This window comes from Mytilus californianus, unplaced genomic scaffold (genome assembly GCF_021869535.1).
Source record: "Mytilus californianus isolate M0D057914Y unplaced genomic scaffold, xbMytCali1.0.p SCAF_4, whole genome shotgun sequence".
Lineage (NCBI taxonomy): Eukaryota > Metazoa > Mollusca > Bivalvia > Mytilida > Mytilidae > Mytilus > Mytilus californianus.
In genome coordinates, this window is record NW_026262690.1 from 35165827 (window position 1) to 35182360 (window position 16534).

At 29.7% G+C, this 16534-nt stretch overlaps 1 protein-coding gene across 2 annotated transcripts in view; it reads left to right on the plus strand.

Moving 5' to 3' along the window:
- LOC127698233 (cyclin-dependent kinase-like 1) overlaps positions 1-14393 on the plus strand; it is a 36885-nt gene extending 22492 nt beyond the window's left edge. The window contains exons 5-9 of one of the 2 annotated variants that reach the window (XM_052201592.1): positions 3843-4043; positions 5194-5276; positions 5763-5819; positions 6717-6869; positions 8332-14393. In XM_052201592.1, the coding sequence (XP_052057552.1) occupies positions 3843-4043; positions 5194-5276; positions 5763-5819; positions 6717-6869; positions 8332-8496 (659 nt within the window). In that variant the 3' untranslated portion in view covers positions 8497-14393. The remainder of the gene's footprint in view (positions 1-3842; positions 4044-5193; positions 5277-5762; positions 5820-6716; positions 6870-8331) is intronic. The other variant, XM_052201593.1, reaches the window with a different exon arrangement.
- Positions 14394-16534: the final 2141 nt, after the last annotated feature.

Sequence of the window (16534 nt, forward strand, 5' to 3'; positions counted from 1 at the left end):
GTTTCTTGTCATCGCAACTCCTCTCAAACCACACCACAGAATTTCTTGAAACTTTGTAGATAATAAGGACATACTATGTAGATGTGCATATCGACAGGAAATTACGATTCAATTTTTTTTCTAGGAGTTGCGCCCCTTTGAACTTATTTGCTTTAATGTACTACTGCAACAGTTTGTCATTGCAACTCCTCTGAAACCACACAACAGAATTTCATGAAACTTTGTAGATAATAAGGACATACTATGTAGATGTGCATATCGACAGGAAATTACGATTCAATTTTTTTTTTAGGAGTTACGCCCCTTTGAACTTATTTGCGTCAATGTACTTCTGCAACAGTTTGTCATCGCAACTCCTCTGAAACCACACAACAGAATTTCATGAAACTTTGTAGATAATAAGGACATACTATGTAGATGTGCATATTGACAGGAAATTATGATTCAATTTTTTTTTCTTACACTTATTTTATTTCTCCAATGACAATGTGGGGACTAGGGGTATGTGAGCACGCTCACTAAGGTTCTTTAATTAATTACCCCTCCACTTCAAAAGAAAAGGGTATATTTGATTACTGACACAGGATTTAAAAGTTAATGAATATAACAGTTTTTTAATCCATTATCAGCAATTCTGGCAGCTATAAAGGGGATATTTGAATATAATCGTACAATGATGAGAATCTGAATCTATTTCACAGGGGTCCTCCCAACTGATCTAGTAGGTAAGATCTGAACTCACAATTTCCAATAGGGACTTTTTATTTTTTTTTAAATATGGGCTGACATAATGGCGAGACTCGCATTTATAAGAATATAAAGCCCTTACAGAAAATTTATTGCAATCAATTTTATTAAAACAATTAAATCATTTTTTCTATATAATTTATTATGATTAGTTAAATAGTGATAACATATTCTTTTCCTTTCAAATTTTGCCTTCCCACTTTCTGCCTCTTTTTAAAAAAATGACAAAAAACCCAGGAATTCAGAATGTGTGATGGGATCAGAGATATACTTTTTCTTTTGATCTTGTGTCTTGATTACAAATAAATTGAATAAAAGGACCATAAAATGTGTTCAGATAAAAACGTAGACTGTTTTCATTTTAGAGACATTATTTCATAATTGTATATTGATCGAGTTGCTTATCAGAAATTAAAACCTGTATGTAAAGTTGTTAATTGTGCATAAAATGCTTTGGTGAGTTTGGTCTAATACAAAAATAAACAAAAGGTTGTCCTTGATAGTTTTCCTTTGATAAAAAATAACATACATCATTGGAGGTGCACTAAGTCAACAAAGAAAGACTGTCGTTTTTAAAGTTCTCCTCTTTGATGTCATTGTCTTCTGTCTATTGTGTGAAAGAACAGAATTTTATAACGACGTCCATTTAAAAAAACTTGTTTTATCTGTCATGTCTGTGATATTTATTTAAACTTGGGTAAACAAAACGACAGATTGTTATAGATCTTGTTTTATCTTATGACAACAATCTTTGTTCAAAGAATTTTGTATGAAATTGTTAAGAATTTTTTTGGATAAAATAATGTACATTGAAGTGACCTTTTAAAGTTGGTTTATATATATATATATATATATATATATATATATATATATATATATGCCTAAAGTTACATTCTTAGGCATTTATTTCAGTAATGAAAAAGAAGGATAGTCTGTATTAGTTACACACAAAATTCCTACAGTGCTTTTATTGCTGCTCTTCATCTTAAAATCACAAGCCTTTAACATTTAGCAGAGGATCACACCTCTTAGGATTAGGATTTCCTCTAGTTCAGTTTCCAGTGAAATTCTTTGGTAGATGTTCATAGCTCTATGTATGTGTATTGAAGAACAATGATGTGAGACAATATGACCAATTGCAAACTAGAACAGGCAAAGATATTAAACACAAACAAAAAGATGAAAAGTTGAAAAAACATAAATGAGACAGCAATCCAGCATCAGAAATATACAACATTTAAATTTCAACATATGGTCTTCAGCAATATACAGTGTCTACATACATGTATGTCTGTATATGTGTTACTGTCACACAATGTGTTTTTGTATTGCCTAGATGAAGTTGCAAAATCGAGACAGGTGTGCTCTATGGTAGGTCAATGATATTTGGTATGCAGTTGTATTAGCATTGACACACCTCATTGCCTTTGAGATTATTTGACCTCTCCCCCTCTGTTATGGTCTATTGACTAAGTTTTATTTCCTTAGTTACATGTTTAAGTTTGTGATTAGGTCAGTTTAAGGAGAACCACTAAAAGTAAATCATTGATATTATTTGGTATGCAGTTCTATTAACATTGGAATATCTAATTTCCATGGAGATTATTTTGCCCTGCACCTAGCTCCTGTCCTTTCAGTCATGGTTCATTAACTGAATGTTGTGTACAGTTAACATGTTCAAGATTTTCCATTTTAATTTCAAAATTTGCAGTATACATCAAATTACATACATATTTCTTTGTCAACAGTTGGTGTGTGTCAGAAATGACATAAGAATTTTTAAGTAGACCATTTAAGCAAAGTTTGCATATATTTTTTTTTATTATTATTATTATTATTATTATTATTATTATTATTATTATTATTATTATTATTATTATTGTGAGTCTTACAAAAGAATAAGTTGCATGAGTTTAAAAAAGTTTACCGGGTAGTTGAAATGTTCAGTAAATAAATAAAAAGTTTTTAATAGTGATACAGTAAATTGCTATAGATAATTGTTGAAGGAAAGGGAGGGGTGTGTCTTATTTATGTTTTAGTGATACAGTAAATTGCTATAGATAATTGCTGAAGGAAAGGGAGGGGTGGGTCAATTGCTATAGATAATTGTTGAAGGAAAAGGAGGGGTGTGTCTTATTTATGTTTTAGTGATACAGTAAATTGCTATAGATAATTGTTGAAGGAAAAGGAGGGGTGTGTCTTATTTATGTTTTAGAAGAGCAAGGGTCATTTGAACATCAAGTTGGATTAAAAGTCTTCTATTAATCATATAATTCAAGAGAGTCTTTAACTTTTCATCTGTGATTTACAGATATATCAAAATTACAATTTACACAAATGCAGTTACAGTAAAAGAGTGAAGTATGCCAAAATAAATAGAAATTTGAATTTGATTTTTGAACTATCATATATTTAAATTATGAAGATAAAGTTCTTTAAAAAATGGGCCTCAATTTACAGTATATATAAATATATAGATTCTACCACAGTACGGAGTATGGTAGGATATTTTTCTGCTGAAGACAGTAAATTGTAAAATTAAGCTTGCCAAGCATTGAAGAAATTTAAAAAGGAACTGTCTTGAGATATATCTTTTCACACAATATATCTTAGTGGGAATATTTTTCTCAAATCTTTTTAAGATGACATGTAGACAAAAGCTGTTATCAATGATGTGCTAAAAAATTGTTCATTCTCTATCCTTTAGTTGTGATGTCAGGAAGGCAAAAAAATATGATATCATTATTATTATTGATTACTTGCATTTTGGTTCACCAGAACATAATTAAATATTACATGTACTTTTTGTACTTATCAATATTCCACACATACATCCATCATTCAAACTAGCTATAAAGTGATTTCAACATGGAAATGAAAACATAACTGGGAAAGCATTCAATCTGAATAAAAAGAAAGATATTTTACTCTGTAATATGATTATTGTGCTGTCATATGTTTGTTGGCTTGAAAAGCTGAGCTAAATTTATTTTGGCAGAGTACATCATCTGACTTTTTTATTTGAACAATTTTTGAAATAATAATTATATCATCCACTAGAATAAGTGTGTACAATAGTCTGATATTTTTTGCAGCTGGTCCTGGTGATGAATACACAGATTATGTAGCTACAAGATGGTACAGGGCACCAGAACTATTAGTAGGAGACACACAGTATGGACCTCCTGTAGACATTTGGGCCATTGGCTGTGTTTTTGCCGAATGTCTTACAGGCCAGGCTTTATGGCCTGGTAAATCAGATGTTGATCAGTTGTATCTGATCAGAAAAACCTTAGGTAATGCTTTTCAATTGATATGCAATTCAGCTATATTTATGAAAGCAACTTTGATCAAGTGTTCATATGATTTATGATATAATCTTGTAAAAAGAATTTGAAGAGCAGTCCACATAAAATTGATTTGTCATTTAGTAAAAGCTTATTATACCCCATGCAACGAGTTGCGGAGGGTATAATGTTTTTGACCCGTCCGTCCGTCAGTCTGTCAGTCCTGTTTCTTGTCATCGCAACTCCTCTCAAACCACACAACAGAATTTCACGAAACCTTTTTAGATAATAAGGACATACTATGTAGTTGTGCATATCGACAGGAAATTGCGATTCATTTTTTTTTTCTAGGAGTTACGCCCCTTTGAACTTATTTACTTTAATGTACTACTGCAACAGTTTGTCATCGCAACTCCTCTGAAACCACACAACAGAATTTCATGAAACTTTGTAGATAATAAGGTCATACTATGTAGATGTGCATATCGACAGGAAATTATGATTCAATATTTTTTCTAGGAGTTACGCTCCTTTGAACTTATTTGCTTCAATGTCTTCTGCAACAGTTTTTCATCGCAACTCCTCTGAAACCACACAACATAATTTCATGAAACTTTGTAGATAATAAGGACATACTATGTAGATGTGCATATTGACAGGAAATTATGATTCAATTTTTTTTTCTTACACATATTTTATTTCTCCAATGACAATGTGAGGACGTGGGGTATGTGAGCGCGCTCACTAAGGTTCTTTAATATCTAAATGGATTAAAATTAAGAAATATTTTCCACTGCCTGAAGGTGCCTGAAAGAATTCCAATTTTTTGTTTACCCTTTCCTATCATAGAGTAACCTTGTTCTATCCACTACAGTTAAATATGTTGGATATTGAAGTGCTTCTAGACCAAATTTTTGAAAATTTAACAAAATGTAATTGACTTTAAGAATACACTCAATTATTTATTGGTGTATTCCTCATTTACAATTCTTCAAGTGTGATATTCAAGAAACATTCATGTTGGCTTTATGTTTTCAATTGTTAATGAAAAGGACAAGATTCGTTTTGGCTGTGCTGATAAGTATCTGCATAAGTATAGTGACAGTGACCACTAGTGCTATGAGAGAGACAGGTTTTCAATACAAGGTTTATTTTTTAGGTGACTTGTTACCTCGACACCAAGAGATTTTCTCAAATAACAGTTTCTTCAGAGGTCTAACTATACCTGAACCAGACAGGGTGGTATGTATATGTGTCTTAGGAAACATGCTCAGCTCATTTAGCTATTGCCTATTTTATTGTTCTATGAGATTTTCTATTATCAATATTTTTAGATTACATGGTAGGCTATGTGTATTAGTGAATAAGTGTATAGTTTAGTCACACATTGGATTTTTATTTCGTCTTAAGTTTAAAATTTTACAATATTTGAATTCTTTGATTAGTTATTCTTTTTACTATATTAAATTCAAAATAAAATAAATAAAGTAGTAAATGTGATGAACTACATCATTTTCACTTTGTTTTGATTTAAAGTCATTGTTAATGTCTTGGAAATACCTATGGTTGTATGACATCAGAGAAATGAAATCACAGGATTTATTTCACATGTAACATTATTGGATTTTATTTAACTAAGAATTTTTTTTTTTATTGTAATCAATGTATCTATTTAGTGGAAATGTATATGTGTTCAACACTTACCACTTTCATATATATATTTTATAGGTTCCTCTGGAAGAAAGATTTCCTAACATATCATCAAATGCCTTGCATTTTATGAAGGTAATATAGGTTCACAATAATTTTAGTCATCAGGATGTTTGAATGAAGTGTATACATGAGAAGCAACTTTTTATAAAGTCCATGTTGGCAAAATTTTGAAATAAATAAATGATTATTGTTTTCTAAATAGAATTTCTTAACTATTTACATTTTTCATTGGATAATGAGAAAAATACTCCCTATCTGTGTAAGTGATAATTTGAATATTTACTAGGTTGTGTTTAAATTTATTGATTACTGCATTAATTTATCAGTTCATATATAAATTCATTTTATATTTAAATATTTTACTTCATATTTTCGGTGACATACCACCAGTTTAAAAACATGATAAATTTTACCAAATTTTTTCAATTATTGACAGCTGTCTAAATTTTTCACATAAAGTTCTAACTTCATGGAACCATACATATCCTGAATTGTACATATATCACCTTTCTGTGTTCCAATTTTCAACTGATGTTTAAATCTGTACTGACAGATATTCGCTTGAAGTCACCTACTACTTCAAAAACACTTGGGTTTTCTGAAAACCCTTAATAGATATACTAAGGAGCACATCTCCCCTTAAATAATAATTCAAAATCATGGACAAGTAAATTTGTGCTCAAAATGGTCCGAATATATTTCTATTTCAGCAAAAGTTTATTTATGCAAAAATATTGGTTTGTTTTATTAAACAAAATCACATTGACTTTGTTTTCTCAGTGTAGGTATCTTGTTCTTAATGTAGATTGGTTGAATCGGTGGTTTGACACCTGAATTTCTTGTGATTTTAAATGAAAATGTCAATATTTTATGACGCTATTGCATATATTATCATATACATATATAAAACTTAAAATATTTATTTGCAAGATATAAAAAAGCATTAAATACATTAAATTTTATCCTCAGTGCTGTTTACAAATGGATCCAACTCTTCGTTGGAATTGTCAACAGTTACTTGAACATCCATATATGGATGCCAACAGGGATGCCCTAGATCCACCAAATAGACCAAATCGTAAGAAGAACCCATCACGCACGAGTACACACGTAAGTGAAACGGTAAGATGCCACGCCCATGCGGTAAGATTGTGTGCTGATGCTTGGTTTTAACAGCAGTGCACTGAGTGGCATTACCATTATTTTATATTTCTCACATACAATTTTTCATTATATATTCTCTATATTTCACACTTTTACTTTTTAATAGACAACAGAAGCTATTTTCCATTTATGACCTACTGAAAGAAATTAAGCTGAAATTCATTATTTTGCACTTGGAATTTCTCAGCCATTGATTTCAATTGCATGGAAATGTGTACTACATGTAACAGTTGAATTCTTCCATAAGATTATTTGTACATTTTGGGATATTTAAATGTGGTAGAATATGATCTCTGAATAAGATCTACTTTTCTCTCCACTGTCTACAGATATAATGTTGTCTAGAAAAAAGATTGCCATATATGTGTTGATGTATTACACTGTTTTTTGTTTGTTGTTGTTTTTTTCTGTACAACACAGTATTCTGTGACAAAATTCTGCTCTTTTTTTTAAACTGTATTTAGTAAGAATGAAATATGTCCATTGGAAAAGTAAGCAAATGAATAGAAAATAAATAAAAAATCTTTTGACTTCAACTGACAATGAACCTGGAATTTCTTAGTCAGATCAATAACTTCTATAAAATGGATGGCTAATTATTAATTAAAAATAAAAAGATAAAAAAAAAAATAGGATCTACCTTTATTAAAAAAACATAGAATTAGCAATAAGCCATTGCTGAATTTTAATTCTGTGAGAATATAAGTTTGTCCAAGCTTTGCCCCAAAAACAACTCCTGTTCTTGAAATCTCTTTTGTAATACAATATAATAATATATAGACAGAAATATTATTGATACGATACAATGATTTCTTATTTTATTCTGACCATAAGCCAAGACTTGACTTTGTTTTATCACATACTGAACACTTCACTTTTCACAAACTAAGAGTGCATCTTGTGTGTTTATTCTATATTGACATATATTTTGTGCTCAATTAATTATTTTGTTGAATCTGAAATTAAAATAATGGGTTTCTGTAGAAAATATATTTGCGATATTATTAAAGTGTTAATGTAATAAAAATGAAATTGATTTTATATGTGTTCAGATTTTCCAATAAATTTGACAGAAGGATCAGAAATGCATGGTATATTCCTGCCATGAATTTTTTTTTTTTCTAATGCTGAAATCATGTGAGTTTATGAGAAAAAAACCCACCTTAAAAGTGAAAAAAAACACTGTTTAATGTGTTTAACACCTATTAGAGTCAACAAATGCTGAAAAGAAAGTACATTTGTATATTTAAAGAAAAAAACAACAGAAAAGAATCCAACTCATGTTAAATAACATTGATAATGGTTTGGTTTTGCAACAAGGAAAAACGAAATTGCTACAAAAAATTGAAATGCTCAATTATACTTTATAACCAGTTCTGATATTGTATCCTTACATGTATTTTTTTCTTTCTTTTTTCAGACAAACTATCATCATTTATATCAACAACTGCCTCAGCTGCACCATAACACAATGAACTCTACCTCATCACCCACACCTACATTGAACCCTCCCAATAAGTCCTACTTTCAAGGGTCAAAGAAACCAAAGCCACATTATAACGACCATCACCTCCCGAACATCTGACTCCTCGGTCAAGGGGTTAGGAGGTTTGATGGTAATTGACCACTATCATCACTTGACTGACCCTGGAGGCCATTTTCTACATGGGAGCATCAGACATCTGGTGTGCTGCACGCCAGTTTGAACTGCTTGGTTTTTGACTGTCCTGGAGCGTTACATTGTGACAGAAGATTTATTGACGTTATGTTGTAATTAAATGGGAGATGTTGTTGTGATTTGGTGGTTACTCATGGTTTCTATATTTCAGGAAAAATAGTGTTGATTTTATTTTCCAAAGAAGAAAATTTTCTAAGATGTCTTTTAATCACAGAAATATGTTAGGTAAAAAAGTTAATATATTTTAAAAGTTATGAGTTTAATTTCAATTTTTTTCAATTGCTAATTTTGATTTTACAAAACAGGTAGAGGTTATATTCAGGCATCTTTAATATTGGCCATTTATTAAATCTTATAATGGATGTATTCATTTTTAAGAAGAAAAAATCATGAAAGCATGAGTTTCCACCAAAAATATGGTAATGTAAAATTTCAGGACTAGTCTCTATTGCTAGGCAACCACCATATATGTCAACAATTAATTGTAGTAATTAGGTATGTAATAATTGGTTTAGATGGTAGTTATTTTAGAGCAGAAATTGTAATAGATTGTGTAAAAGGGAAAGTGTATATGATATCTTATGTTGTGAAAGGTCTTAACACTATAACTACTACTATTTACCAAAAAAAAAGAAGAAAGAAATGGAAAATCCCATGTAAAATTTGGAACTAGGTTACTTGTCAAGTCATTTACCTTCTCTATCAAGAGGATCATTAAGGGTTTATCTGTAGATGTGTCACTACTTTCAATCGGATTTATGAATCGTGTGTAGATGTAAAAATATTTACAAAGAAACAAATGAAAATATACATGACATACTATATTGATCAGAAAACCCTTTAATCATTCTCTTTTTCCATTAAAATTATATCAGAAATGTGTTTTGTAAAATATTAATGTGTGATAAAAAAAAAAACATTCATCCAAATTCACATAATTGTAAATTGCACACACAAATATATTCAGGAATTTGATAATAAAGTATGTTTCTTTTAAGGTTTTGTTTTGGAATTTTTTATAAAGGAGTTTGTAATGAAATCAGTGCTAGCCTTACCTATTATTGTCTGTACTAATTGTGTATGTTTGTGATTGTGAAAATGTTTGTTTGTTGTTTGGTTTTGTCGATGTACCATAAAAGACAAGAGATTTTGGTAAGATTATTCAATTGGGCCAGTAAATTGGAAAAAATCATTTACATTTAAAAAAAACAACAAGATTAACATTGCTGCAATGAGAATGAAAAAAGAACTTACTTTTTATTGGAATTAAATTTGTTTTTGGATAAACAGTACAGGAATCTTGTACTCTTGTAAGGTATACTCACACCTAACATAGCAGTAAACATCAGTTTGATCTTGGACCAGATTTGTTTTTCATGGCATCTTTGTGGATTCTCTCCCCTACACTTTTGCATTTATGGTACCTTTGTGAAAAATCGCCCATTATCTTTTGTATTTGATGGTACCTTTGTGATTTCCTTTATAGTCATATGACATATATGTTAACATGTGGTTGCCTATAGTGTGTTTATCTATACCTAATGATTTAGTTCTAGTTGTGCACCATAGCCAAAATTTAGAAATTTTAGATTTTAATATTTTCAAAATTATGCTAGATTTAGGGAATAAACTACAATGGTATGAATGAGGATAATATAAGTTTTTTCAAGAGATATGACAATATATTGATTTAAAGTATTTTGCCATTACTTCTATTACCTAACCATCAGTATAGATATTTTTAGATAGAGGGACTCATTTCCCGAGGGAGAGCTTCGATGAAAGTTGATCTTTTGTTAATAGATACAAGTAGATGTACAGATTGCATAATTGATCAGACAAAGTTAAAATTCAAATATGATGTATAATAAATGAGACTTTTCAAACATTTCAAAACAATTTTTTCAAGAAAATATAGTTATATACTTGTACATACTGAAACCACTTTTACCAGAAAATATAGTACCATACTTGTAACTGCTTAAAAAAAATCAAACATGTACTTGTAACTATTTATAAATAGTCAGCTTCTATCAGTCTCTGTTCATCTTACAGCTGTGATTACAGTAAAACATAGTTGTGGTATAAAATATCAGATTTTTATATATTAGTCATTTGATTAAATTAACAATGTGCCATTGTCAGTAATAGTTATAAATATATATCTTGTCATTGTAAAATTTATATAATTTAGTTCAAAAGTGATGTGCAAAAATCAAATATTTTGAACACAAAACAGTAGGACCTGTTTCTTGGTATTCCTTCTTATCCTATTCAAATGCAAATGGACAGATTTTTGGAATGTTTTAAATTATTTAACTTTTAGTTTCTAATATCAGTTAATTGTAATATATTTGATATCTTGTGAAAATCAAACCTCACAACAAATTTTCTCTTGAATAACAAGTTGAAAATATTAACACTTCAAAAAAGTATTTTTTGTCCTTCCTGTGGTGAAAATCTGGAAGGCAAGACAAAGCTAACCTAGATTCTGTTGATGGCATTGTCAGTATGGTGTTAAAGTTGTTTTATTAGACATCAATAAATTTTTCAAACATTGACAGAATTTTACTAAACTCTTGACAAAAGCTTCATGACCTCTTTGATTTGTATTTTCCCCATTTTTGCAGTCAATATACAGGTTTTAAATTTTAAAGTTTGGATAACTTTGCCAAACTTTCAAGGAATGTTACAAAACTAAGACAGAAGCTTCTTCATTATCAAAAGAGCAAAAACCTTGAGCAAAATGATTTTTTATTCATTTTACTGATGGATTTTTATTTAGCAATTAACATTACACTTTTACACTGAAAACAGCAGTCACATTTAAAATGCATGATTCTGTAGAACTCTTTTTTGAATTATTTCATTTACATTGAAACCAAAACTTTTTAGGGGGAAATTTATTTCACCTCACTTGCATTGATTTCAGTATGAAATTTTTAATTGGCTCTTGCTTATTTTTATATTCAATTGACCAATGACAAGAAAATGGTCAACACAATTATTGCTTATGCTGTTGATATTGTGACTTTTGGAAAAACTTTACACTTTTTACTTTTAATGTGTCTTGATTCAAACATTGTTGTAGAAAAAATTTACAGTATTTTGGGAATTTTTTATTAAGATTGACTTACAAAGAAAAACTGTTTGTATGCAAATAGCTTGTTAAGCTGACAGAATTTAAAGGGTATCAGAAAGTTCCATTGTTACAAATACCAATTCAGAATTTTTTGTTATAGATAAATGTTTTGTCTTAATTTTTGTTTGCCTTTAATAACAAAAAAAAACAAAACAGTACAGTACAAGTAGGGATGTAATTTTATACAAAAACATTAAAAAATGAAATTCAGATTTATTTGAAACCGGTGAAAAAGGACAGTGTTTTGAAATTTACACAGACGATTGTTTGACTACATGTTTGTTTATTTTGTTGCAATTTTTTTCCACTAGTGTGTTTTTCTTAATTTCCTGAGCACAATTCTAAACCCAAATAACTTCTGTTGGCACTAATTGTTTTGCTTTCTGTTGCTTCCAGTATTTGCCTCCCATGAAATATGGCCTGCTTGCTTCTAGTTTGAATTGTATATCTTAGTATATACTTCCAACTATGAGTAGGTTGAGATTGGTATACTCATCTGTTTATAAATTCATTTTGTCATTGTCATTTTGACACCAATTTTTAGTCTTGTATAAAATTCATATGTTATCACTTATTTGGCACCAAATGCTCTGTACAGTTTCAGTTTGAAAAGAGTTAATAAACAGTTGCTGTAATTGCATATTCAGAAACCTCAGGAAGTGAATTTCAAAGACATTACCCTAGATGTACATTTCTGGAATTTTCTGTTGGTGAAAAAGTTGTAATTTTGGATCAACTTTACCCTAGCAACCATTTCAAGTTGCATATATTGGTTTTGGATTTTTTATTACAGAATCAAACATTTAACAACTCATAAACTGGAATTGGGTCTCATAGTTTGTTATTGATACATATATATTTATAGATCGTTTTACTATACCATTTGTGTATTTTGCAAGGTCTTCATTTAGTTACAATATATATTAATTGTAGTGAATGAATGTGTTTTTTTTAATTTTATTTAAAATGGTAAACTTCATATTGTACAAATATGATGTATGTTGAAATGTATGAATTTATTGTATATTTTATCATTGTTATCAGGAAAAATCTTTTATGAAGTTAAGAGTAAAATTCATGCATAGCCTTTAATGAATTTTCTGTTATATTTAAAACTTGGTTGGTAAAAAGGATTGAAGATTGAATTATACAACAAGCATTTTGAATATTTCTTTTTACAGAAAAGTTGGCTTAAAAATCTCCTTAAAACTACGTAGCCAAGCATCTAAGTAATCCCTTGTTCCAGATTCCAAGCAACACTTGAATACTTGTTTCCATGATACAATGCTGACTTCTAATTTTACCTGTCTCATCAGGTTGTGCATTCCATTAAGGTAACAAAACAAACAGTGTTTTTCAGTCCGACAAAATAAAGACATGATTGTTTGTGAAAAATAGCTGGTGCATTTCAAAAGACCCACCAAAAAATATTGCACATATCTACCAAGTAAATATGAAGCAATAACATTTTAAAGCTGAAATTGCCTTTTGAAGAAAAACTTCTTAAAAGATTTTTTTTAATGCATGCAATTGCTTTAATGATTGTCAAAAATATTTTGTTTTAGTTTTAGTGAGCAATAAGTCTAACATAGAAGAATATTAAAATATAATTGATGGATTGAGGAATCATGTATATGTTATTCCTTCTTCACCAGATATTGTATCAAATGTTAAATTTCAAGTCTGTTTGACTTGTTTGTGTCTCATATTTGTTTATAAATCATACAATTTGATTACAGTGATATTTAATTTTTGATTTGTTGTTTTTAACATAAATTTTCATAACATGATTACATAATGTGTCTCTCTGTTTTTGAAAAAAATAAATGTTTTTATAGAAAAAAATTTCAACTGAAAAAAAGAAGTTGTTCAACAATCATGTACAATGATTCAGCTGACAGTGTAATTTGATTATACAAGTATAACTATGATACTTTGAAAATGATAATTGTAATACAAAGATGAAAATAAAATAGTTAAATTTAATTATCTCTGAATAATCATCTGAAATCATGTTATGTAGCAGTTTCAACATTTTCAAACAAAAGTCATGGATAGAAATAATCAACTCATCTTTCAATTCCACTTCTCTTCTAAATAACTTCAAAATTTTAAACTCAGCTTGAACTATAATGTATGAAATTTATTTTCAATTATCTTGCTAGACTTTATATCCTAGAAATTTTGTATCATTTTCATGTCATGTGAAGCTAGAATAGTTCATTTAGTTAAGATGATCATTCATAATATTTTATATGAATGTGGAGTCTTATATTAATTACAAAACAAAGCTAAGGTATGTACAATGAAATAAAATTTAATAAAAAAAAACAGACAAATAGGCAAAATGTTAATTCTAAGAAAATGGATTCAATTGGTAAGGGCCATTTGACAAATTGTTAACTTCTTTTTCTGATAAACTATTGGTAAAGGCTTCTAGAAGAGACAACCATGTTCACACATAACATGTGCATCATTTTTTTATGTTTTTTCCTCCATTTTTTGTAGCATCCGTCCTGTTGTTTTGGTTGTCTGGTTATAATGTAGACTATAGTATACAAATTTTTGCCAAAGGTAGATCGGGTTTTTGTCAGAATAATCTCAACAGTCTTAAACTTGTTACCTGTATCTAGATACAATAAATGTTATCAAATCATGAAAACGCTTAGTTTTTCTTTCTTTTTGCAGTATTAGATAGACATTTTTATTATATGTGGTAGTCTATTCATTATTCTTTTTATCTCTATTCTATTAATATAAATTAATGGTTTTGTTTAGGCTACACATTTATGTGAATTGTTTTTGTCTCGCCTTGACGGAGTCAAAAAGCGAGATATAGGTATGCTGTTTCCGGTGTTGGTGATGGTGTCGGCGGCAGCGGTGGCATCAACAATGTATTAGTTTGTGATTAGGTCTAGTTCATGGTGAACCACTGGTGGTAGGTCAATGATATTTGGTATGCAGTTGTATTAGCATTGGCACATCTCATTACCATGGAGATTATTTGGCTCTGCCCCCTCAGTCATGGTCTATTGACTTTGAAACTTTGCTTAGTTTTCATGTATTAGTTTGTGATTAGGTCAGTTTATGGGGAACCACTAGTGGTAGGTCAATGATATTTGGTATGCAGTTGTATAAGCATTGGCATATATCATTTCCATGGAGATTATTTGGCCCCGCCCCCTAATTCATGGTCTATTGACTTTGAAACTTTTGCTTAGTTTTCATGTATTAGTTTGTGATTAGGTCAGTTTAAGATGAACCACTAATGTTAAGTCAATGATATTCGGTATGCAAATGTATTGGCATTTGCAAGTTTCATTTCCATGGAGATTATATAACCCCACCCCCTAATTATGGTTCATTGACTTTGAAACTTTTACATAGTTTACAAGTTAATGTTTGTGTTTAGGTTTGTTTAAAGGGAAAGACTGATGAAAAGTCAATGGTATTTGGTTTGCAGTTGTATTAGCATTGGCACATCTCGTTTCCATGGAGATTGTTTAGCCCTGTACCTTCAGTCATAGTTCATTGACCTTGAATATTTGCATAACTTACATGTTAAAGTATTGCTATCTTAATTTCAACATTTGCATTATCAAAATAACAAATAGGCGAGACATATCTCTGTGTTAAATGTTTATTTGAAATGACAGATTCAAGATAAATAGTATACACTTGATGATGAGTTTTGGCTTCACCTCGAGTAATAGTTGTTATCTCAGGGACAACAAACTTGCTATTACCCTCAAAACCAGTCATTAAAGAGTTTTATTAAACCAAACAAGACAACTTCCAAAGAAATCAACATACAACACCTAGTTATAAACAAATAGTCACATATACATGCACATGATGTATGAGAAGGCATATTTTGTCATCATATTATTTGTAAATATTTGGTTTACAGAAATCAAAACAAAGAATCTGATCCTTGTGTAAAAATTTCCTTGCATATGATTGCTACCGACCAGGAAAGATGATTGTTGAACTATTTACCAGGGAAATTGTGTTTGAAACTATTGGCAAATAGTAGATGAAAGGAGAGCATAAATATTTAATTCTTTCTATATACATGAAAAACATACTGATGTTTAATAATTCAAGTTAATACAATCCAATATTTATGAATAAAATATCGTCAAGACTAAAATATTTTGTCAATCTAAAAAATAAGTATTAATTGCTTTACATCTTGTCACAATATTTGTATGCATAAATATACATAGAGTGAATCAATCCACTCAGTGCAAGCCCTAAGTGTTAATAGTTAAAACTGGTATGTATTACTATAGTAACAGGAAGAGTAACTAGAGGCTCTAAAGAGCCTATGTCGCTCACCTTGGTCTATGTGCATATCAAACAAAGGACACCGATGGATTCATGACAAAATTGTGTTTTGGTGATGGTGATGTGTTTGTAGATCTTACTTTACTGAACATTCTTGCTCTTTACTATTATCTCTATCTATAATGAACTTGGCCCAGTAGTTACAGTGGAAAATATTATGTAAAAATTTACAAAAATTTGCAAAATTTATGAAAATTGTAAAAAATTGACTATAAAGGGCAATAACTCCTTAAGGGGACAATTGACAATTTTGATCATGTTGACTTATTTGTAGATCTTACTTTGCTGTACATTATTGCCGTTTACAGTTTATCTCTATCTATAATAATATTCAAGATAATAACCAAAAGCTGCAAAATTTTCTTAAAATGACCAATTCAGGGGCAGCAACCCAACAACGTGTTGCCTGATTGGTCTGAAAAATTCAGGGCAGATAGATCTTGACCTAATGAA